This window comes from Phoenix dactylifera, unplaced genomic scaffold, assembly GCF_009389715.1.
Source record: "Phoenix dactylifera cultivar Barhee BC4 unplaced genomic scaffold, palm_55x_up_171113_PBpolish2nd_filt_p 000621F, whole genome shotgun sequence".
Taxonomy (NCBI): domain Eukaryota; kingdom Viridiplantae; phylum Streptophyta; class Magnoliopsida; order Arecales; family Arecaceae; genus Phoenix; species Phoenix dactylifera.
This window is the reverse complement of record NW_024068016.1, coordinates 208,589-233,497: the sequence shown is the minus strand read 5'-3', so window position 1 is coordinate 233,497 and position 24,909 is coordinate 208,589. Positions and strand designations below refer to the sequence as shown.

At 43.6% G+C, this 24,909-nt stretch overlaps 2 protein-coding genes and 1 pseudogene across 2 annotated transcripts; all 3 read right to left on the bottom strand.

Moving 5' to 3' along the window:
- Positions 1-5,252: 5,252 nt before the first annotated feature.
- On the bottom strand, positions 5,253-5,726 carry LOC120106759 (probable long-chain-alcohol O-fatty-acyltransferase 5). Its single transcript, XM_039119809.1, has one exon. It carries the CDS (start codon positions 5,724-5,726, stop codon positions 5,253-5,255), a length of 474 nt encoding a protein of 157 aa, XP_038975737.1.
- Positions 5,727-5,744: 18 nt separating this feature from the next.
- Positions 5,745-6,559, bottom strand: LOC120106758 (acyl-CoA--sterol O-acyltransferase 1-like). Its single transcript, XM_039119808.1, has one exon. The coding sequence runs from the start codon at positions 6,423-6,425 to the stop codon at positions 5,745-5,747; it is 681 nt and encodes a 226-aa protein (XP_038975736.1). The 5' UTR covers positions 6,426-6,559.
- A 362-nt stretch (positions 6,560-6,921) lies between these two features.
- LOC120106760 overlaps positions 6,922-24,909 on the bottom strand; it is a 29,772-nt pseudogene continuing 11,784 nt past the window's right edge.

The following is a 24,909-nucleotide window of genomic DNA, read 5'->3' as shown; positions in this document are numbered from 1 at the left end:
CCAGGCTAGATTAAGTGTGTTCCAAACGTATTTAACTGTGTTTCAAGCTTATTTAACTGTGTGCCAGACTGGATTAAGTGTGTTCCAAACTTATTTAACTGTGTTCCAAGCTTATTTAACTGTGCCAGGCTAGATTAAGTGTGTTCCAAACTTATTTAACTGTGTTCCAAGCTAGATTAAGTGTGTTCCAAACTTATTTAATTGTATTTCAAGCTTATTTAACTGTGTGCAGAGGCAAAATAACTATGTTCGGAGGCAAAATAACTATGTTCCAAGCTTATTTAACTGTGTGCCAGGCTAGATTAAGTATGTTTCAAACTTATTTAACTGTGTTCCGGACTTATTTAACTATATTTCAGGCTTATTTAACTATGTTCCAAACTTATTTAACTATGTTCCAGGCTTATTTAACTGTATTCCATGCTAGATTAACTATGTTCCAAGCTGGATTAAGTGTGTTCCAAACTTATTTAACTGTATTGCAGGCTAGATTAAGTGTGTTCCAAACTTATTTAACTGTGTTCCAAGATTATTTAACTTTATTTTTATTTTTTCCCTTTTTTTCTTTTTCTTTTTTTTCTTTTTTGTCCTTCTCTTCTTCCCTTCTTCTTCTTCTTTCTTCTATCTTCTCCTCCCGCGAGCCGGCGGAGCCGGAAGGGAGCCGGGCCGTGGCGGCTGCAAGAGGGGGCCGCAGGAGGGGGTCGGGCCGCCGTCGGCCGCGGACGCGGGAGGGCACCCTTCTTCCTCTTCTTCGGCACCAGCCGTTTTCTTCTTCTTCTTCTTCTTCTTCTTCTTCGGGGGGATGGGAGATCAGGAGAGGCGGGGCATTTTTGGTATTTTATTTTAAATTAAAAGCGGCTCAGGGACCAGGAATTACAGTTTGGAAAATCTTTGGACCGGATGTTTTAGATTTAATCAACAAATATTTTTTGGTACAGAGGAGTCTTCCGAAGGATGGGAAAGTAATTTCCCGTATTTTATTCTCTCTCTCGTTGGCTTCATGAATAATAAGAAATTGCCAGATTATTGTGGTTTCAGATCATCTTCTATTTTCTACCTATTTTCCATGATTCTACCCATTTCCAGCATCACCCGCAGCAGTTCCATCGCCATGCTCGATCAGCACACGGTCTGCGTTTCCTTGTTTATGATGGGGACGCCTTTCTGGCCAAGTATGTTTATAGGAAGGCTAATGAGGCCGCAAATTGGGTGGCCTCTTACGTGGCCAGTCACTCAGACGACATTTTGTGGATGCACGGGGGAGAGCTTCCCACGGCTCTTCATGATATAGTGTTTTCTGACTTATTGGGTGTCTCCGTACTCGTGTACTGTGAGACGCCCGCCTAAGCATCAGCAAAGAAAAAAAAATTCTTATTTTCTTTATATTTATATATATATATATAATTTTTTTTCCCTTTCTCTTCTTTTTGGATAGACCCTGGAGGGTCCCTCCCCTGCAAGCTGGGTCAATCCGATAAAAGGGTCCTAAATCTCTACTCGTTATACACTAAACTTTGATTTGAATCCTGTTTTATGATTACACCGATTAGATTACCAGATTGAGCTTACCCACACCATTGTAGACCTCATTCTAGCTAGACCCGTTGCCTTAATTTCCATGATAATATTCTCAAATTATTAGGTTCAATCTTGTGTGGAAATTTTGAGATTAGTCATGGCTGAATTTTTGATAAAAATACAAAGCATTGGATTTGTCATTTGATTCTATTTACAAGGTAAATAATGCTTCACATTTCTAAATTTATCGATAAATTAAAAATATTAAAATCAAATTATTTATAATTTATAAACTTGATGCCTAATATTTTATTATTAAATATACTTTTTATAAAATATTATATAATTCTTGATCGAGTGTGTTGATTTCGGTGTGGCTTTCAACTTGGAATATGGAACATATTTTTGAAAAAAAGAGCTTTGATTGGAATTAAATTTAGACCCGCAGCATGACTATATATTGATACCTTATTAGTGAGTACATCGATATCTTACTAGTGATAGTCATACACCAGTACATCAATACCTTTATCAATGATGATTGTGCACTCATACATCGATATTCTGCCAGGGAAGGTGATGAATTGGTAGATCGGTACACAATAATCAGATATGCTGGTGAAAGTTTGAAAAAAAAAAAGAAAAAAAAAAGGAAGGAGAGAGAGAGAGAGAGATCAGTGCAACATTACATGGGGTGGCAGGGGTTTTATATAATAAGCGGCAGAGGCTAGCTTTCCTAGACCCTGTTGGAGATTGGGGAGTGGGAGTCCGCCTCCTCCTTTTGCCGAGGTGGAGGTTTTCACTTCGATCATATGGGCCCCACTTCAAGCCAAGCTTAGGCCGCAACCTAAATTAAATACCAGGCTGGTCAAGTGGACCAAGCCCGATTCACAAAGGGCCGGGTGTTACAATACACATCCAACTTGTGGAGAGAACCTGTTGAGAAAATTTCGTAAGCTGACATGCTTTGTGAGAACATACTCTTTATCAATGGTTTGATAGGACTGGTAGGAGGTGGATGCAAGAGGAACGAAGAGAAAATGGGTGCTTGTGATGGGAACGATGCGTGACGACGTCATGCAGGAGCATCAATGAAGTTTTAGAGAGATCAGAGCTTCCATTGGATTGTTAATAGCTCTCCTTCTCTATATGTTAATATATTAAGAGAGAATTATTACCACTACAAGAAAATTGGGCATTAGCGACGCTTTTTTTGGCCATTAGTGACGCTTTTAAGCGTCGGTAAAAACCATCCTGACGCTATCCCAAGCGTCGGTAAAGCGTCGCCTATGCTACAGTGGATAAAACATTTTCCGACGCTTTCATAAGCGTCGGTCATTAGCGACGCTTTTTAGCGTCGGTAACGTACAATTTAGCGACGCATAAAAACGTCGCTAATTGCAAACCTACCGACGCTTTAAAGTCAAAGGCATTCACACTAAACGACGCTTTAAAGTCAAACCTACCGACGCTTTAAAGCGTCGGTAATAGATAACGACCGTGATTTTAACGACGCTTTAAAGCGTCGTTAGAGTATTATTTTTTTTAAAAAAATTTAATTTTTTTTTTAAAACTCTGTTTACAAAATCAAAGGCATTCACACTAAACGAGATTATACTCATAGCACAATCAAACATATTTATCAAATCATTCATATTGTCAAATTACATTCATATTGTCAAATTACATTCATACTGTCAATTTACATTTGCAATGTACTTCGAAAAGCATAAAAAAAATACATATAAAATTCCAAAATAAAAGCTTCAGGGATCAATGGGGTCACCATTTCTACGCGCAGATGAAGTATCAGAAACCTGTAATAAAAAAACCTTAAGAAGTTAAGAATACAAAATTTATTAAGCTCTTCAAAAAAAAATATGATACTTATGTAAAATGTACAAGTAGATGTAGTAATTTATCTGAGGAGGCAATGTCACAATCCGTAGTTGAACCCAGGAACCTAGAATAAAATATATAAAGAACAAAAGTAGGAGAGATTGACTTGGATCACTGTCCATTATCACTCAAACAGATATTACTAAAAGTTACATGATCAAGCATTTAACAAATGTTAGAATGGCACAATTCTAGTCATTCATAACAGAACAAACTTTGACTGAAAAAAAGAAGCTGGAGGACAAGAAAAAAGAAATAAAGAAAATATGGTTATTATCTGATAAACAAAGTTAAATTTTTAATTATAAAGACGGTGATACATAATCACAAAAATTGAAAATATACCTAGGTGTTGATGAATCTTTGGGTCAAGAACTTGAGTGATGGATGCTAGAATTTGAATCAGTGAATAAGCGTGAAGAATCTTGGATCTATAAAAGAATAGTTAAAATAATCAGAGAAAGAAATTACAGGAAAATTTATTATGAGAATCACCCAATTAATTCTACCAACATGAATCACTCAACATTTCAGAAGCATTTCAAATGAGAATTGGAAGGGACCATATTCTCAAAGTTCTCACAGTGATGGATATAACTTCCTCTTAGGAATCTCATGAAGATGATAATATACAATTTACACAACAGACTGAAGAACCTTCTCCAGTATTATTCACATATATGGATTCAGAGGAGAGATGCCCATGTACCTTGTTCAAGCTCAGGCAAAGAAATGGAAGGCCATATATTTGGTCGACAGTATGATGGGTACCTAGATGATAGAGTCCAATTGAAGTGATCAATAAACATAAGAGAACACATGTAAACATATGATTATAGATAAAGTCATAGTACTAAGAAGCAATTTTCTTGAAAAAAAGAAGACAAGGAAAAGGCACAGTAGCATTGAATGTAATGAATCAGCTTGTAAAGCTGTTCTGCATGACAATCATGATTGCCATGTTGGAGATGATATGAAACTGATCTAGTTCTTAGATCACATGAAGAACATGTAAGCCACATTATTGGTGCAAACATAAGGATAAAAAGACACCATATGTGTAAAGCCCTGTCAACATACAAGTATGTGTTGGGCCAAAAATCTCCTACAAATCTCCATTCAATGTTCCATATCACCAGTGAGTTATCAAATCAGAGTTCAAAACATTCAGTAATGCTTTAAACAAGATAATAACGGGAGGCACAATTTTAGTGAAAAATAAGCAAAAAGAGCTCAGTCCGCTAAACAAAGAAGTAGAACAATAGATCGAGTAACACAAATGATGGGAAGGAGGGAAATACAAGAGAACAATCTTGTTATCTATTAATCATGAGCTTGTAACACAATTTTTCCCACCCAAAATAATTAAACCTCAAAAGCACACCAAAAGAGCAGAGGAAAGACCTTCAAGCAATAACAATGCAATAGACCAATTTCGGTCAATAAAAAGCAACAAAAGAAAAGGTTAACTCCAAGAAAAAGAGAATTACATAGAATTAGATGAGAGACATCCAAGCCCATACTTTATCCTCGGATTCTAGTGATAACAGCAAGTAAATGAAGAAAATCCCAGGAATTAAGGAAGAATATAGCTATCCACCAAGAAGCATTAACACAAAATAGACAAGGTACAGCTACAAATCCAAATTTTATAGATTATGAAAAAAAAATGTAATGATTTAGACGAAATATTCTGAAAGACTCTGGAGATGCAATGATAGAACAAAAACTAGTAAAAAAAAAAAGTAGACAAAGCATCACAAAATGAGTACTATTATGTAGAAAAGGAGACAAAGCATCACAAATTGAGTACCATCACATAGAAAAGAATGTCTCTAATGAGAAGGAGGTTTAAGAGAGAGTAAGATCAAGCACCTTCTCTGCCATAGGCTCGAATGGTCGGAGATCCCAAACTTGGAGATACTAGGAGGCAGTGAGGGGGTTTGGAAAACTCCCATCACAGCAGAAAACTCCGCCAGCCCCACCGCGTCGGCCCCACCTCTCAGGAGGGGCGGGAAGAAGAGCCAGTACCCGGTGCCGACGATCAACCCGAGTGCAAGCGGCGCCGCCACGAGGGGGTGCGGCCGCCACCAGCCGGCCTTCCGGGCCTTCCTCTCCGCCACCGTGAGCAGCCCGTGGAGGACGAAGAACGCGGTAACCTCCCCGGTGGGAAGTGCCAAGGTGAGGTAGTAGAACATGAGCTCGTGCATGAGGCCGGAGACGAAGAAGGTGGCGAGGATGCCGGCGTCGAGCCCCCAGCGGGCTTGGACGGGGTCGTAGACGGAGGGGCGGAGGATGGAAGAGACCATGAGGTTCCAGCGGCGGCCTCAGAAGTCTTGAAGGGAGGAGGCGCCTAAGGGGTTGTTGAACTGGGGCTCCAGCTCGAGGCCAAGGAGACCGGTGGCGATCTTGGCAATGGAGGCGAGACCGAGATCTAGGATCAGGTAGATGTGGCAGCAGTAGATGGCGAGGAGGAGGTACGGATGCATTCTATCACTGTAGCGGTAGCTGGAGATGATGGTGGCCAAGAGGAGAACCTTGACGGCAGTGATGAGGCGGTGAAGGGTGGATAAAGATGAAGAGATGGGAGGCTTGGGCTTGGGTTTGGTTTGGATCTTGACAGGGAAGGAGGAGGTGAACAGGAAGGGGAGGAGGGGGAGGGAGGGGCAGAGGGGGCCGAGGCCGAAGGCGAGGAGGAGGAGCTTGAAGAGGGCGAGCCAGGCGAGGAAGAAGGCGAGCAGCACGAAGATCGTGATCCAGGTGACCAACGTGGCCGGCACCGCCACGGCTAGCGCCGCCCCCATGGAGAGCAGGCCGAAGACCCCTCCGTAGAGCACGGAGGCATAGAGGGCCTTCCAGCCGGCGGCGGCGCGGGAGGAGGCGGAGGCGGCCGCCGAGTTGTACCAGGAGCGGATGGAGAGGAGGAGGTTCCAAGAGGAGGAGAGGAGGAGGGAGTAGACGACGAGGAAGAGGAAGACCCACGTCCGCCGCTTGCTCAACGCCCGCATCAACAGCGACTCCCCCCATCGCGACGACGGAGAGCGCTCGGCGGAGGAGAATGGATGAGATCGGTGAAAAGGGTTGAGAAGAGAGGGAGTCGGTCGGCGTGAGATGGGGATTTAGGGCTTTAGAGGGAGGGGGTCGATCGGGTTTTGGAGGAATGAAGTCCGACGACGCTTATAAGCGTCGTCATGTTCTTCCCTTATGCCGACGCTTATAAGCGTCGGTGATTAAATATTCCGACGCTTATAAGCGTCGGTAATGTACCCAGACGCCGACGCTTAAAAGAAGCGTCGCTGGAAGCTTTTTTACCGACGCTTCTCAGAAGCGTCGGCGGTTACTGTCCCAAAAAAAATCGCCGACGCTTTTAACTAGCGTCGGCAATACAAAGTCGGCAAAAACCTTTTTTGTTGTAGTGTACATACGTGGTGGTTACGATGATCACGAGGTGATCAACATACCACTAAGGCTATATGCATGTAATATGCTTAATATACGGTACTAAATCCTCCAACAATATTACTTACTATTATTGTTGGCAAAACTTAGCTACAGTGGATAACAATATCTACACCAATGGTAAACTTCCTTCATTATTCCAATCTCTCAAGTTCCCATTTTGCTGAACTCCACTTCTTTGGCACCAACTTCCTCGTCCACAACTTTGAAGGGTTCTCAGGCTTGGCTACTTCCAATGGCTTAAAGGTATAAAACCTTGTGTTGGGGTATGTGGAGACCTTTAGTGATGAAGAGAATTGAAGGAGAATCAATTCTGAATAGTTCCGTCTGGTGGACTGTCGGAGTCGACTCGAGCTACAGTCGAGTCGACTCGGGAACAGTCGAGTCGACTCGAGGTCTGTCGAGTCGACCCGAGAGGAGAAAGCCGCAAAAACCATGTTTCTGTCTGGACTGTCAGAGTCGACTCGAACTACAGTCGAGTCGACTCGGAGCATCGTCGAGTCGACTCGAGATACAGTAGAGTCGACTCGAGATCGTGCCAGTTAAACTGGAAGTTGTTCAAACGTGCCAGAGTCGACTCGGACTTCAGCCGAGTCGACTCGGGCTCGCGGGAAATCATACGGATGAGTTTCTTTTTGGTGTTTTGTTGGCGTTTCGACGGCTATGATCATCTGAAGGTCTTGAGACTATATATAGGACTCATGAGAGCCCTAGGGTTAAGGGATTGGCCGTATATTTGAGAGATACTCTTGTTTGTGAGGCTAGGGTTCTAGAGAAGAAGAGGATTGGGATCCTACTTCTTGTGCAAAGGGAATTCTGTGTGAATCTCTTGTAGATCGATCGCTTGTGATCGTTCGGGTGTGTGCTATCTCTGTAATCAGTTCATCCTTATTGAGATTTGGAGCGGTGGAGGACGTAGGCTATTTGTAGCCGAACCTCGTTACATCTTTGTATTTGCTTTGCTATTTTCTTCCTTCTTCTTCCTTTGATCTTTGATAATCCGTTGCGGTGCTCAAGTGTTTTACCCTACTGATACCACGGGGTAATCTTTTGCCCTTCGTAGGCGGAGCGAAGAGGTGATCCTTGAGTCCGGAGTCGAGGGAGCGAGAGAGTGCTTATCCGTTTGTATCTCTCTTGCTTGTCCGACGTCGGTGGCGGCGCTGGTGTGAGTGGGTTCCGACGTGGGCGCCGACAACAAGTGGTATCAGAGCTATTGGTTTTCTGCGATGGCGGATGAAGGGAAGGTGCGAATTGAGAAGTTCAATGGAACGAACTTCGAATTTTGGAAGATGCAAATAGAGGATTACCTTTACCAGAAGGATCTCTATTTACCTCTTGGAGGTAGAGCGAAGAAACCAGAGAAGATGTCCGATGAAGACTGGGAGGTCCTCGATCGGAAGACGCTCGGCACCATTAGATTGTCACTTGCATCCCAAGTGGCATTCAACATCAAAAACGAGAAGACGACGATGGAGTTGATGGCAACATTGTCGCGGATGTACGAGAAACCCTCAGCATCAAACAAGGTATTTCTCATGAAGAGGTTGTTTAATCTTCGTATGAAAAATGGCAGCAGCATAGCAGAATACCTCAACGAGTTCAATGGACTCACGGCCCAGTTGGAGTCAGTGGAGATTAGTTTTGACGATGAGATTCGGGCATTGCTAATCCTCTCCGGATTGCCTGATAGCTGGGAGGGCCTGGTGATGGCGGTGAGCAACTCTTCGGCAACGGGGAAGTTGATTTTTGATGACGTTGTGGGAGTGCTTCTGAGTGAAGAAGCAAGAAGGAAATCTTCTGGAGCTACGGAGTCGTCTGGAAGTGCACTAAACACCTCTGACCGGGGAAGACAAAAGAAGGACGGTCGATTTCGAAGCGACTCGAAGTCGAGATCCAGCAGGTCTCGAGCACCTCAGAACAAGGGAGCGAAGTGCTGGAACTGCGGGAAGACGGGGCACTTTAGGAGGGATTGCAAATCTCCTAAAGGGAAGCAAGGCGACCACACCGAAGGAGTCAGCAAGGATCTGGCAAATCTTGCTGAAGACGGTGATATGGATGCCCTCGTTCTATCTTTGTCTACCTGTGACGAGTCTTGGGTGATAGACTCGGGCACGTCTTTCCATGCTACATCCCAACGGAAGCTTCTTGGAGGATATGAGAAGGGAGACTTTGGCAAAGTCTACCTAGGGGATGGAGAGCCTTGCACCATACAAGGAAGGGGAAGCGCGGAAGTGAAGTTGGTTTCTGGATCTTCACTTGAGCTTGAGGACGTACGGCACGTACCTCAACTGCAGAGGAATCTGATTTCTGTTGGACAGTTGGCGAGCCAGGGGTACAAGGCTACTTTCACAGCTGATCAGTGGAAGATATCCAGAGGTTCGTTGACGGTGGCTAGTGGCAAGAAGGTTGGGACACTTTATGTCACCAATGGCACGGAGAACTCTATTGGAGTTGTTGCAGCAGATGTGGACACCAAGTTATGGCATTGTAGACTTGGGCACATGAGTTATCAGGGACTGGAGGTGATGCACCAGTTGGGAAAGCTGCAGGGTCTCAGGAGTGTTGAGATGGACTTCTGTGAGGATTGTGTTCTCGGAAAGCAGAAGCGTGTTTCATTCAACAAAGAAGGTAAACCTCGGAAGCAAGAAAAGCTAGATCTCGTGCACACGGACGTGTGGGGGCCTGCACCAGTTTCTTCCATTGGTGGATCTCAGTACTATGTTACTTTTATTGATGATGCTACCAGGAAGCTTTGGGTGTTCTTCTTGAAGCACAAGTCAGAGGTATTTGGGGTCTTCAGGAGATGGCAGGCGATGGTAGAACTCGAGACAGAAAAGAGGTTGAAATGCCTGAGATCGAACAACGGTGGTGAGTATTGTAGCAGGGAGTTTGAGGACTACTGTGCAGATGCTGGGATCGTCAGGCAGAGGACAGTTCCAGGAACACCACAACAAAATGGAGTTGCTGAAAGGATGAACAGAACAATTAATGAGCGTGCCAGGAGTATGAGGATACATGCTGGATTGCCACAGCAGTTTTGGGCGGAAGCAGTTAACACTGCTGCCTACTTGATCAACAGAGGGCCATCAAAGAAACTTGAATTTGGGATTCCTGAGGAAGCATGGACAGCGAAGAAGATTGATTTGGCGCACTTACGAGTATTCGGTTGTACCAGTTATGTCCATGTTGATTCCAGTCAAAGAAGCAAACTAGACGCCAAATCAAAGAAGTGTATTTTCGTTGGATACGGAGGTCAACAGTTTGGGTACCGGCTTTGGGATCCCGAACACAAGAAGATCATTCGTAGTAATGATGTGGTATTCAATGAGAAAATGCAGCAGAGCACTGAATCAGAAACAAAACCTGTTGAGCCGTGTTTTGTGGATCCTGAAGAGGAGTCTACAAATTCTGGTCAGAAGACTCAGTCAGAGCAAGAACATGAAGTAATGGCACCCCCTCCACAACTAAGAAGGTCCACTCGTAGTACTCATGGGAAGCCTCCTCAAAGGTATGATGGGACTCTTAGTTATTTGCTGCTCACAGATAATGGCGAACCTGAATGCTTCACGGAGGCATTGGAGGTTGATACCAGGAAGGAGTGGGAGTTGGCCATGGATGATGAGATGAAGTCATTGGAGCAGAATCAAACGTGGGATTTGGTGGATCTGCCCAAGGGGAAGAAAGCACTGTCAAACAAATGGATTTACAGGCTGAAGGAAGAGCAAGGCGGGAAGAAGCGATACAAGGCCAGGCTGGTTGTAAAAGGATTTCAGCAGAGAGCAGGTATCGACTTCACAGAGATCTTTTCTCCTGTAGTCAAGATGAGTACTATTCGAGCGGTGCTGAGCATGGTGGCAGTAGAGGATCTTCACTTAGAGCAGCTTGATGTGAAGACGGCCTTTCTCCACGGAGATCTCGATGAGGAGATATATATGCAGCAGCCGGAGGGATACATTGCAGCTGGCACGGGTGACTTAGTCTGCAAACTAAAGAAAAGCCTCTATGGTTTGAAACAGGCACCCAGACAATGGTATCTCAAGTTCGATAGTTACATGCTTGAGATAGGATACAGGAGATGTCAGGAGGATCACTGTTGCTACTTCCGGGACTTCGGTACATCTTACATTATCTTGCTATTGTATGTTGATGACATGTTAGTTGCAGGAGCTAGCATGCATGAGATTGCAAAATTGAAGCTGAAGCTGTCAAGAAAATTTGCAATGAAGGATCTAGGAGCAGCAAAACAGATCCTTGGGATGCGGATCAGTAGAGATAGGTCTAAACATATCCTCAGACTATCTCAGGCGGAGTACATCAGCCGAGTACTCAGGAGATTCTGCATGGAGGGTGCCAAACCTGTTGGCACACCGCTGGGTGCCCATTTTAAGCTCTCAAAAGGGCAAAGTCCGAAGACGCGGGTGGAGGAGCTCAATATGTCAAAAATCCCGTATGCATCGGCAGTGGGGAGCTTGATGTACGCTATGGTGTGTACGAGACCAGACATTGCTCAAGCAGTGGGAGTTGTGAGTCGCTTCATGAGCTGCCCAGGCTTGGAGCATTGGCGCGCGGTCAAATGGATACTGAGGTATCTGAAAGGCACTGAGCACATGTCATTGTGCTATGGAGGTTCTGAGATCCGGTTACAGGGCTATGTGGACTCAGACATGGCAGGGGACTTGGACGGCAGGAGAAGCACGACAGGGTACTTGTTCACCTTGGGCAGTGGAGCCGTCAGTTGGATTTCCAGGTTGCAACCAGTTGTTGCATTGTCGACTACGGAGGCGGAGTATGTGGCAGCCACAGAGGCGTGCAAGGAACTAATATGGCTTCAAGGCTTGATGAAGGAGCTTGGGAAGGAACAGAAGGATTGCATGTTATATTCAGACAGTCAAAGTGCAATTCATCTGGCGAAGAATTCAGCTTTTCATTCAAGGACGAAGCATATTGACATACGGTACCACTTCGTGAGGTCATTGCTCGAGCAGGGACTCGTCAAGTTGGAGAAAATTCATACAAGTCAGAATCCTGCAGATATGTTGACGAAGGTCGTCACGGTGGAGAAGCTGAGGAGCTGTTCAGCTTCTGCTGGTCTTCATGCTTGAAGACGTTGAGGAGGCATCGTACCGATTTCACTAGGATGATCCAATTTCAGTGGGAGCACAGAGGAGAACCAAGTAACAAGAGAATATACCCAAGGTCTCCAAGTGGGAGATTGTTGGGGTATGTGGAGACCTTTAGTGATGAAGAGAATTGAAGGAGAATCAATTCTGAATAGTTCCGTCTGGTGGACTGTCGGAGTCGACTCGAGCTACAGTCGAGTCGACTCGGGAACAGTCGAGTCGACTCGAGGTCTGTCGAGTCGACACGAGAGGAGAAAGCCGCAAAAACCATGTTTCTGTCTGGACTGTCAGAGTCGACTCGAACTACAGTCGAGTCGACTCGGAGCATCGTCGAGTCGACTCGAGATACAGTGGAGTCGACTCGAGATCGTGCCAGTTAAACTGGAAGTTGTTCAGACGTGCCAGAGTCGACTCGGACTTCAGCCGAGTCGACTCGGGCTCGCGGGAAATCATACGGATGAGTTTCTTTTTGGTGTTTTGTTGGCGTTTCGACGGCTATGATCATCTGAAGGTCTTGAGACTATATATAGGACTCATGAGAGCCCTAGGGTTAAGGGATTGGCCGTATATTTGAGAGATACTCTTGTTTGTGAGGCTAGGGTTCTAGAGAAGAAGAGGATTGGGATCCTACTTCTTGTGCAAAGGGAATTCTGTGTGAATCTCTTGTAGATCGATCGCTTGTGATCGTTCGGGTGTGTGCTATCTCTGTAATCAGTTCATCCTTATTGAGATTTGGAGCGATGGAGGACGTAGGCTATTTGTAGCCGAACCTCGTTACATCTTTGTGTTTGCTTTGCTATTTTCTTCCTTCTTCTTCCTTTGATCTTTGATAATCCGTTGCGGTGCTCAAGTGTTTTACCCTACTGATACCACGGGGTAATCTTTTGCCCTTCGTAGGCGGAGCGAAGAGGTGATCCTTGAGTCTGGAGTCGAGGGAGCGAGAGAGTGCTTATCCGTTTGTATCTCTCTTGCTTGTCCGACGTCGGTGGCGGCGCTGGTGTGAGTGGGTTCCGGCGTGGGCGCTGACAACACCTTGCACAGATGATATAGTACCCAAGGTTGATCACTTGCATTCCAGTCACAAGCCAGTAGTAGTAATCCAACTTCCCCCTACTGATGTTGTCCTGGAGCCTGTCCCCCTTTTCCTTAGTATAGTCATGAACCAGAGTCACCAGCAAAGTCCCCAAGTAGTTCCCGATGGATCCCGCAAGCCAGAACAGAGTGGCTGCCGTGCTTCTCATGCTCTCCGGGGACTGATCATAGAGAAACTCCATGTGTGCCACTGACGAGAAGGCGTCAGCCAGCCCATGGATCGCATACTGAGGCACCAACCAGAAGACACTGATTGGAATGGTCGCGTCCGGCGTATCGAGCAGCCCGTGCTGCACCGCGACTGCCTTTCACTTGGTTTCGGCAAGAGCTGCAGCAACATTGGCTAAATTGGAGATGGCCAAGCCAATGCCCATGCGCTGAAGGTATGTGACGCCGGAAGGCTTTCCGGTGACCCGACGAGCCACCGGGACGAAGACTCGGTCATAGAATGCTAAGCTGAGGAGCATGGCCATGACTGTGAAGATGGAGATGGTGGCCGGGGTGATTTGAAACTTGGGGGTAAGGTGGCGGTCCATAGAACGTGCTTGTTGGATTGCAAAGGTGTAGCTGTAGGAGGCTGTTGAGAAAAAGTGCCTCGCAACTCGAAACGACTACAGTTGAATTTTGGCTCAAGTTTGGTTGAAAAGTCTTTGCTAGATGAATGGAGTCGACCCCTAGCATCTAGGAGTTGACTCATGTGAAGCTTGAGTCAACCCCAAGGATGAGAAGATCGACTCACTACATGCCACAGTGAGAAACAGAGAGTTGCAAAGTTCTGAGGCTGCAGGAGTCGACATCACGCTTTGTTGAGTCGACTCCATATTTTCTGGAGTCGACCCCTAGACTGAGGGAGCCAACTCTCTCAGTGCCACAGAGAAAGACAGAGAGGTGTTTTTCGGGTTGCCTGCAGGAGTCGACTCAAGCCCTGCGGGAGTCAACTTGAGGTCTGCTCAAGTCGACTCTAAGATTGAAATAGTCGACTCTCTCAGAAAGATAAAGCGTGCTAGTTCTCGATGCCGATCTTTTGAGTCGACCCGAGGATTTCTAAGTCGACTCGAACTTATCAGGAGTCGACCCCTGAAAGTGATGAGTCGACTCCTGATCACGGAATTGATTGAAACGGATGGCAAGATGGACTTTTGACTTAGGGTTTCGTAGGAAAGTTTCCTTATACATTGGAAACATATAAATAAGAGCCTTTTGTGAACCCTATATGTGGTTTTCTTATCTCTCTTGTAAACCCTAGAAGTGTTTGATCTCTCTTGTAAGCCCTACTTGTGCAATCTCCAATAGAGAAGACAGATCGTTGTAACCCTTGCTGAATATACTGAAATCTGTGAGTGTGATCTTCGTGGACGTAACCCGTATTGGGGTGAACCATGTAAAATTGTTGTCTTCTTTTTCTTGATTCGTCTTTCTGCAGTTTAGATCCAGAAAAGGGAATAGTATGATCTAAAGGTGAGTGCTTTTCATCCCCAACAACTGGTATTAGAGCAATGTTTCCTATGTTCCAATGGCTGACGAAGGAAGTTTGAGGATAGAGAAATTCAACGGACAAAACTTTGGTGTGTGGAAGGTGCAGATGGAGGATTACTTGCTCTCAAAGGATCTGGATCTGCCACTGGACGGAGAAGAAGCGAAGCTGATAGATATGCCGATGGAGAAGTGGCAGCGTCTTGATAAGAAGGCGCTCGTCGCTATCCATTTATCCTTGGCATCGGAGATCCTCGCCAATATATCCAAAGTGAAGACTGTAAAAGATTTGATGGACACACTGACCTCAATGTATGATGAGCCAACAGGAGCAAATAAGGTATTCCTGATTCGACGATTGTTTACTTTGAAGATGAGAGATAGTAGGAGTGTTCATTCACATCTGAGTGAAATCAACACCCTATGTGCCCAATTGGAATCTGTGAAGATCACGTTCACTGATGAGGTGAAGGCGTGGGCTCTTCTAGGTCAGATGCTTGAAAGTTGGAAAAGCTTCATCACAGCAGTTAGTAATTTTTGGGGAAGACTACAGCGATGTTTGATGAAGTGGTGGCTCTTATTCTGAGTAAAGAGGCTCGAAGGAAAACCCTAGATCCATCAGCGAGTTTATCTGGGAACGCGCTGACTTTTGAAGAATGTGAAAGGACATCAAAGAAGGGACAAAGAAATAGGGATGGACAATCCAAGTCTAGAAACAAGTCTAGACCTCTTGGAAAGTGCTGAAATTGTGGGCATAATGGTCACTTGAGGAAAGACTGTAAAATGCCGAAAAACAATGGTGGTTCTGACACTAAGGCAAGTGCTAATCTAGCCGAAACTGCAAGTGAAGACGATGCCCTGATACTTTCCTGTACTGTTCATCCGCTGTCGTGGATAGTCGACTCAGGTGCCTCGCTCCATGCTACTGGGAACAAGGCAATCATCTCAAACTATGTTGCAGATGATCACAGCAAGGTGTATCTTGGTGATGGCGATAGTTGCAACATTGTAGGAAAAGGAGATGCTCAGATAAAGACATCAAGTGGGATGACTTTAACTCTAAGAGATGTGCGACATGTACCCAAACTGGCTCGAAATTTGATTTGGGTAAGTTAGTTATCGGATTTGGGGTTTGTGACTACCTTCAATGATGATGCTTGAAGATCACTAAGGGAGCCTTGGTGATTGCTCGAGGCTCCACGTCGGAAACACTATACATGACAGCTGATACTAATTCCACCGTCACTGCTGCAAATCTGACTGTTGATGCAAGGACATGGCACATAAGACTCGGTCACATGAGTTAGAAAGGGATGAATGTGATGATGTCCAAAGAAAAACTGGAAGACCTGAAATCTGTGGATTTGGAATTCTGTGAAGACTGTATATTGTCGAAGCAGAAGAAGGTCAGTTTTTCAAAAGGAGGTAGTACTAAAAAAAATTTTAAGTTAGAACTCGTACGTACTGATGTGTGGAGACCAACTCAAGTGGCTTCTCATGGAGGAGCAAGGTACTATATCACGTTCATCGATTACGCTATTTGAAAGCTATGGGTCTACTTCTTGAAGCACAAATCTGATGTATTTAAGAAGTTCAAGAGATGGAAGGCTCTAATAAAGAATAAGACAGATTAGAGATTGAAGTGTCTCAAGTCTGACAACAGAGGCGAATACTGCAGTGATGAGTTTGAGGCTTATTGTGCCTCAGCTGGAATTCGAAGATTGAAGACGGTTTTAGAAACGTCATAGCAAAATCGCATTGCAGAATGCATGAATCGCACCATCAATGAATGGGCACGGTGCATGAGGCTTCATGTGGGGTTGTCGAAGAGTTTTTGGGCAGAAGCGGTCAGCACAGTAGTGTATCTGATCAACAAAGGACCTTCAATTGCATTGGAGCTTGGACTGCCGGAGGAAGCATGGAGTGGAAAAGAGGTGAAACTATCTCACTTGCATGCTTTTGGTTGCATCTCTTACGTGTTTTGATACTGCAGACATAGAACCAAGCTAGATGCAAAGTCAAAGAAGTACATATTCATTGGGTACGGTGGTGATGACTTTGGATACCGGTTCTGGGATGCGACAGGTTGGAAAGTCATCAGGAGCAGAAATATTGTATTCAATGAAGAGGTTCTGTACAAGGTCCTGCAGCAACAGATAGGCCAAGGCGCCAAAGCAGTAAAGTCGAAATACGCAGAGCTGGATGATGAAACAATGTCTCGAGACGATGAAGAAGTTGTTGAGCCGATAGGAGAAGTACAACAAGAAGAAAAACCGCTAGCTGATATCCCGATTGCTTTGCACAAGGGTAAAAGAAACATAAAAACTCCATCTAGGTATGCTGATTCCCTATAATACTTGTTGCTTATGTATGGTGGTGAGCCAAAAAGCTACAAGGAGGCTTTGCAGAATGAAGCCAATGACAAGTGGAAGCTTGCCATGGATGATAAAATGGATTTTCTATCATCCAACAGGACGTGGGATTTGGTTTCACTTCCGAAGGGGAAGAGAGCTTTGCACAACAAGTAGGTATACAGACTAAAGCTTGAACCGGATGGTTCTGGGAGGTTCAAAACGAGACTTGTTGTCAAGGGCTTTCAGCAAAAGGAGGGCATTAATTTTGATGAGATCTTCTCCCCAGTTGTGAAGATGTCTACTATCCTGATGGTGCTGAGTATAGTGGCAGCTAAAGACTTACATCTTGAGCAGCTTGACATCAAGACTGTATTTTTACATGGCGACCTTGAAGAGAAAATCTACATAAAGCAGCCATAAGGATATGTGTGAAGGAAAAGAAAGATTGGGTGTGCCGATTTCAGAAGTCTGTACGGGTTAAAACAAGCACCTCGTCAGTGGTACTTGAAGTTTGATCAGTTTATGCTGAAGAATGATTTTCAGAGGTGTAACGGTGATCATTGCTGCTACTTCAAGGGATTGAAGAGCTCATATATCATTCTATTTCTGTATATAGATGATATGTTGGTGGCAAGTGCCAACATGGAAGAAATTGTGAAACTGAAGGAACAACTGTCCCAAAAGTTTTCAATGAAGGATTTGGGTGAAGCCAAGAAAGTCCTTGGGGTGCATATCAGCAGGGATAGAAAGCTTAAAATGTTCAAGTTGTCTCAGGCAGAGTACATTGATAAGGTGCTGAAGCGATTCTATATGGACGGGGCTAAAGCTGTGAGTACTCCGCTGGGCGCACACTTCAAATTATCTAAGTAGGAGTGTCCTACTACACAAGATGATCGAGATGAGATAAAGAATGTACCCTACTCATCAGCGGTCGGAAGCTTTATGTATGCCATGGTTTGCACGAGATCGGATATTGCCCATGCAGTGAAAGTAGTGAGCAGATACATGAGCGATCTAGACCAGGAGCATTGGAGAGCTGTGAAGTGGATATTACGGTATCTGAAGGGAACCAGAGACTTACTACTATGCTATGGTGGTTCTTGATGTTTGCTTATATGGTTTTGTAGATTCTAACATGGTTGGAGACATTGATGGCAGAAAGAGTACTACCGGATATGTGTTCACGCTAGGAAGTGCTGCAGTTTTATGGATTTCGAAGCTGCAAAAGATTATAACGTTGTCTACGACCGAGGCCAAATATGTTGCTCTTACTGAAGCGAGCAAGGAGATGGTTTGGTTACAAGATTTGATAAAAGAGCTTGGCAAGGAGCAAGGCGATGCGAAGTTGTATAGCGACAGCTAGAGTGCTATATATTTGGCAAAGAATGCTGCTTTTCACTCAAGGACCAAACACATTGATATCAAATATTGCTTTATTCGGTCACTCCTCAAAGAAGATCTTTTTCGGCTAGAGAAGATACGTACAATGGACAACCCAGCAGATATGTTGACAAAGGTGGTCACTCTTGAGAAGTTACACATATGTGCATCTTCTGTTGGTCTTCACAGCTAGAAGTGAAGACAAAGGTTCACACACATAGAGGATGATTGGAGATCATATTGTTCATGGGGTTATGGTTGCTTCAGGCTTGTTTCTCAGCAAGTGGAAGATTGTTGAGAAAAGGTGCCTCGAAACTCGAAATGACTGCAGTTGAATTTCAGCTCAAGTTTGCTTGAAAAGTCTTTGCCATATGAGTGGACTCGACCCTAGCATCTAGGAGTCGACTCATGTGAAGCTTAAGTCGACCCCAGGGATGAGAAGATCGACTCGCTACATGCCACAGTGAGAAATAGAGAGTTGCAAAGTTCTGAGGCTGCAGGAGTTGACCTCACGCTTGTTCAAGTCGACTCTAGGTTTTCTGGAGTCGACTCCTGGACTAAGGGAGCCGACTCCCTCAGTGCCACAGAGAAAGACAGAGAAGTGTTTTTCGAGTTGCCTACAGGAGTCGACTCAAGCCCTGCGGGAGTTGACTTGAGGTCTGCTCGAGTCGACTCCAAGATTGAAAGAGTCGACTCTCTCAGAAAGACGAAGCATGCCAGTTCTCAGTGCCGATCTTTCGAGTCGACCCAGCTGCAGTCACCACAAAGATGCCGACCGACCAAATAGGGATCATTAGAATGATGGATTTGAGCTCCTCCATGCGGTGGACCGTCGATAACCTCCAGAGCCTCAGTTGGCCAGACTCTTCGATGTCACCCTCCACCACAACCGCTGCTCGATCCAAAAACCTTCATGCAAGCAGTCTCCACAATCAGTTGAAAGTAATCATCTTCTCCTAATCTTTTCTTATTTTTCAAGAGCCAAATAATTTTTAGTATATTAATCTGTCGAATTGCGGGCACATGCAATACTTTGAATGTCTTTTAATTTTCTTCCCTTGATATTCATAGCTGTAGTGTGTAGTTTTTATATTTTTAATTTTGAGAAAAGAAACCCAGACTGGAATTTTTTTGATAAAATTTAGTGTTCAGTGGCTTACACAAGCAGGTTGGTGTGACATAGCCTGCCGGTGGTAGAGATATCAGCATCCAGCTCCTTATCCTCGTAGAGGAGACTAGGGTCCTCAGGTTTTACCACATTCCTCTTCCTGAAGGCAGCGACCAGGACTTGGGTCAACCGGATTAATGGGCTCCCCCCAGGCTTCATCTTAACGTAGAGAGGATAACCTATCACAAAAGCTATTATAGAGAGGCACATGGCAACGGTGGGAATGCCAAAGCCCCAGCCCTAGCCCACATTCTCTTGGATGTACACTGTTAATATTCAAACATTCAACTGTATATGGTTAATTCAGTTTCAGATGCTCAACTGTATCTAGTTAAGTCAACTGTATCTAGTTAAGTCAGTTAGTCAGTTATTTAGTTAACTCTTCTGTTATTCAGTTAAGCAGCTACAGTTTTATGTATAAATATGAGTTGAGTTTATCAATGGAAAGAACACAAGAGAGATTCATTTCATTTTCCCCTGTTCCGAATCTTCTTCTTTTCTTTTCATCATCTGAAACTCTTCATGGTATCAGAGCAGTAAGGCGCTTCCATCATGGTGTCTCCAACCAACGTTGCTGCAAGTTCTGCGAATGCTACAGGTGATTCTGTTTCTTCTCCAATTCAAAACGTGATGGAAGACCCAACAAGCCCCTATTTCCTACATCATAGTGACAACACAAGTTTGCAACTCATTTCATTAATCTTGAATGAAGAAAACTATTCTACATGGAGTCGATCAATGATGATGGCCTTGAGTGTCAAGAGCAAAGAAGGTTTTATCGACGGTAGCATAGTTCAGCCCCCAGAAAATCATCCACAACATGCTGCTTGGAGGCGATGCAATATGCTAGTTTCCACTTGGATCTTGAAATCCATTCCAAAGGAATGAGCATTAGTGTGATCTACATGGAATCTGCTAGACAAATCTGGATTGATCTAAAGGAAAGGTTTAGCCAAAGTAATGGTCCCAGGATCTATCAGCTACAGAAAACCATATCGTCCATTTCTCAGAATAATGGTTCTGTGATCTCATATTTCACAAGGTTGAAGGGGCTTTGGGAAGAGCCAGGGAACTTCAGACCTCAGCAAATTGAGTATCAATCCGAGGAGCAAGTCATGCAGTTCTTGATGGGATTGGATGATTCATACTCAAGCATTCGTGGACAGATCCTGCTCATGATCCTTTACCACTAGTCAATAAAGTGTTTGCACTTGTGCTTCAAGAGGAAAGGCAACGAGAGGTGGCTGCTACAACTCAAAACTCTGAAGTTACAGCTCCTGCTTTCACCAGTAAGTCTACCTTTAATTCAAATCCTCTTGGCAATCAATCTTTCCACAATCCGACTGCATTCAATTATCCTTCAAGACCCATTCAAAAATGGAGTAATGTAGGCCAAATGCTTAAGAAAAACAGGCCTATATGCAACCACTGTGGTAAACCAGGACATACGAGGGATAAATGTTATTGCCTTCATGGTTTTCCACCTGGTTTTAACTTCACAAAAAGCAAAGGAATAATTCCCACAGTCAACCAGATCTCTGGTACGTCTGCACCAGATCTTGTGTAAGACTTTTCTAATCTCACAATCACTTCGGAACAATGCCAAAGGATTCTTTCCATGCTGAAGTCGTAGTTGCAATCTTATACAGACAATTCTGCTGCAAGTGTGCCACCAACTGTGCCGTCTGCAAATCAAGTTGGAAAATTGAGGATAGGAAGTAATAATCCTCAAATGCCATCAACCTCTGCATTTGCAAGTAACCACATTAGTCTTTTGAGCACTTCTAATCGAAAACGAGCTCAGTTTTCATAGATTATAGATATAGGAGCAACGGATCATATGGTATGTTCCATTTTCCAATTTTCTGAAACTCCAACAAAGGTTAATGCCACTGTTAAGTTGCCCAATGGTGATCAAGTCTCTGTGACACATATAGGGACAGTCAAAGTTTCAGAACATCTAACCTTAACCAATGTGCTTTGTGTACCCTGCTTCTCTTTCAACTTAATTTCAGCAAGCAAGCTTGTAAATGCTCATCATTGTTGCCTAATCTTCCTTGCAAATTCTTGCTTCATACAGGACCTGGTCACTTGGATGATGATTGGAGTGGGGAAGCTTGAAGATGGTCTTTATCATCTTCAATTAAACAAAGGTTCAATTGATTACTCATCCTATTCTGCTGTCCATTCAAATTCTGTTACACATCCTGTTTCTGTGCATTCAGCTACAGTCCCTGTTTCTGTTTCCGTTTCTGATTTCTGGCATTGTAGACTAGGTCATCCATCTCTTCCTAGGCTTAGTTTACTCAATAAACTTGTACCTGAATTACATGTTGACAAAGAAAGCAAAGATAAGCCTTGTGGTATTTGTTCACTTGCAAAACAACATAGGCTGAATTTGCCCAATTCTGAACATTGCTCTAATTCCATTTTTGAATTGGTTCATTGTGACATTTGGGGGCCTTTCTCAACACCCTCAATTGATGGTTCTATATATTTTCTTACTATTGTAGATGATTACAGTAGAGCAACTTGGGTTTATTTGATGCATTCTAAATCTCAAACTCAGAAAATTATTCAAACCTTTTATTCCTTTGTTGAAACCCAATTTTCTACCAAAATAAAATCACTCAGATCAGACAATGGATTAGAGTTTGGTATGAGAGAATTTTATGCATCAAAAGGGATATTACATCAGCTTAGTTGTGTTGATACACCTCAGCAAAATGGAGTGATAGAGAGGAAACATCAACACATCCTTAATGTTGCTAGAGCGTTAAGATTTCAAGCTAACCTTCCTTTGAATTTTTGGGGAGAATGTGTTCTTACTGCTGTGTACCTTATCAATAGGATACCTACTCCCAAATTGTCTAACAAATCTCCTTATGAAGTGTTATTCTCTTCAAAACCATCCTACTCTCACTTAAGAGTCTTTGGTTGCCTATGTGAGGATGATAGTGTTATTTTGATGATTAACAAGCAATTATCTAGAGTATGTTATAAGTTAAATTGATACTTCATTTATAAGACTATTACTCTCAGGATATTTGTATAAATTGATATAGATACATTTTATTGTTTATTTGAATGAATCTAACCTTGAGATGCAGCAAAGTGTGGATTGAGTCGACCCAAAGGATGATTGGGTCGACCCCGGCACATCAAGAAATCATTTGGCACACTTCTGCAAAAATGGCACAGATGAACAGTGAGTTGGGTCGACCCAAGGAAAGCATGAGTCGACCCAAACATCAAGATCCTCAAAACAAGACAGAACAATGGTTCTCTGGATTCACTGAGAGGGTCGACCCAAGAAGTAGTTGAGTCGACCCAAGCTTGAGTCGACCCAAACCCTGAGAGGGTCGACCCAAAGGCAAGACAGAAAAGAAGACAGAAAATGGTTCTCTGGAATTACTGAGAGGGTCGACCCAAGAAGAAGTTGAATCGACCCAAGTGAACTTTGAGTCGACCCAAAGAATGGTTGGGTCGACCCAAGGGAAGGAAGGCTGAATCTCAGGTTTCTGTGTTTTCTGAGAGGGTCGACCCAAGGAATGTTTGAGTCGACCCAAGTGAAAGTTGGGTCGACCCAAGTGAAAGTTGGGCCGACCTAAACACGGGCTGAAGCATAACGGCTAGTTCTGCAGATGTACTTTTTGTCCTTCCCAAAGTCAGTAACGGCTAGTTTTTGAATTCTAACCATTGGGGCTTGTCCAATGGATGTAGGAGACTATTTAAAGTGGCACTATTCATCAGATAGAACAACTTTTGAAAGAAATATCAAAGAGTACACAAGAAAACAAAAGTGCCCTAATCTTCTTCATCCAAGTGCTTCATTCAAGAATCAAAGAAAGGGGTTGAGCAGATTCAAAGAGTCATCAAGAGCTCCATCCTTCCTTGTAGAGTGAAGCATCCTTGACAAAGAAGAGAGAAGCCACTTCAAAGCGATAAATATTTTCTATACTCTTCTTTGTAGTTTATATTGTTTCATTTGCTCATTTAGGAGTTTAAATCTTCTTTCTTTATTTGTTAAACAACTTGTAAAGGTTGGTTGGTGAGCCCGGAAAACCAACGGAGTAGGTTGATTGGTGAACCCAGAAAACCAATTGTAAAGGTTCGTTGGTGAGCCCGTAAAACCAACAAAGGTTTTTGGTGAACCCGAAAAACCAAAGTGTAAAGGTTCGTTGGTGAGCCCGTAAAACCAACAAAGATTTTTGGATTGTGAGCCCGGAAAACAATCCAACTGTAATCCGCGAGATTATAGTGAATTTCCAAGGGGTCGCTTGGGGAGTAGACGTAGGTGCTAAGGAGAGCACTGAACCACTATACTTTGTGTTGTTTGTGTTGTGATTTGTTTTAGCTTACTAACCATCCATTTGACTTGAGTAAGATAGTTTAAATTTAAAAGAAACCAATTCACCCCCCCCCCCCCTCTTGGCTTGTCACCTTGGGCAATAAGTGGTATCAGAGCAAGGTACTCTAATAGTACTCATTGATCTCACAATCAAGAGTTAAAGATCATGACAACCCAAGTGGGATGTTCTATGAGTGAGGGGCAATCCACAAATAGACCACCTCTATTTAATGGCACAAACTACACATATTGAAAAGCTAGAATGAGGATATTCATTCAAGCTTCAGACTATGAACTATGGCAAATCATCACTAGAGGACCTCACACACCCACACTTAACATAGAGGGCACTATCATACCCAAACCAGAAATGGATTGGAATGAAAGTGATAGAAGATTAGCACAGTTAAATGCAAAAGCTATAAATGTACTTTACTGCTCATTAGATGTAAATGAATTTAATAGAATATCTACTTGCACTATTGCCAAAGAAATTTGGGACAGACTTGAGGTCACACATGAAGGGACCAATCAAGTTAAGGAGTCAAAGATAAACATATTAGTACACAAGTATGAATTGTTTAAAATGGAATCTACTGAGTCCATAACTGATATGTTTACTCGTTTTACTGATATTATAAATGGGCTTAAGAGTTTAGGAAAGTCTTACTCTAACTCTGATTTGGTGCGAAAAATTCTCAGGTCTCTACCAAGGAATTGGGAGGCCAAGGTAACCGCTATTCAAGAAGCAAAGGACCTCAACACACTGCAGTTAGAGGAGCTTCTAGGATCACTCATGACTCATGAGTTGACAATGAGGCAAAATTCAGAAGATGAGGTCAAGAGAAGAAAGCCCATTGCCCTAAAGACTACCACCCCTAAACAACTAACTGAATCAGAAGATTCAGATGATGATGAAGAAATCGATGAAGAAGGGATGGCTGTGCTTGGCAGAAAATTCAGAAAATTTATGAGAGGTAAGAATAGGTTCCATAAAAAGAAACCCTTCCTTAAAGGTAACTCAAGTAAAGAAAAGGGTAAGGACAAAGAAAAGGAAAAAGAAACTCCCATTTGCTATGAGTGTAACAAACCCGG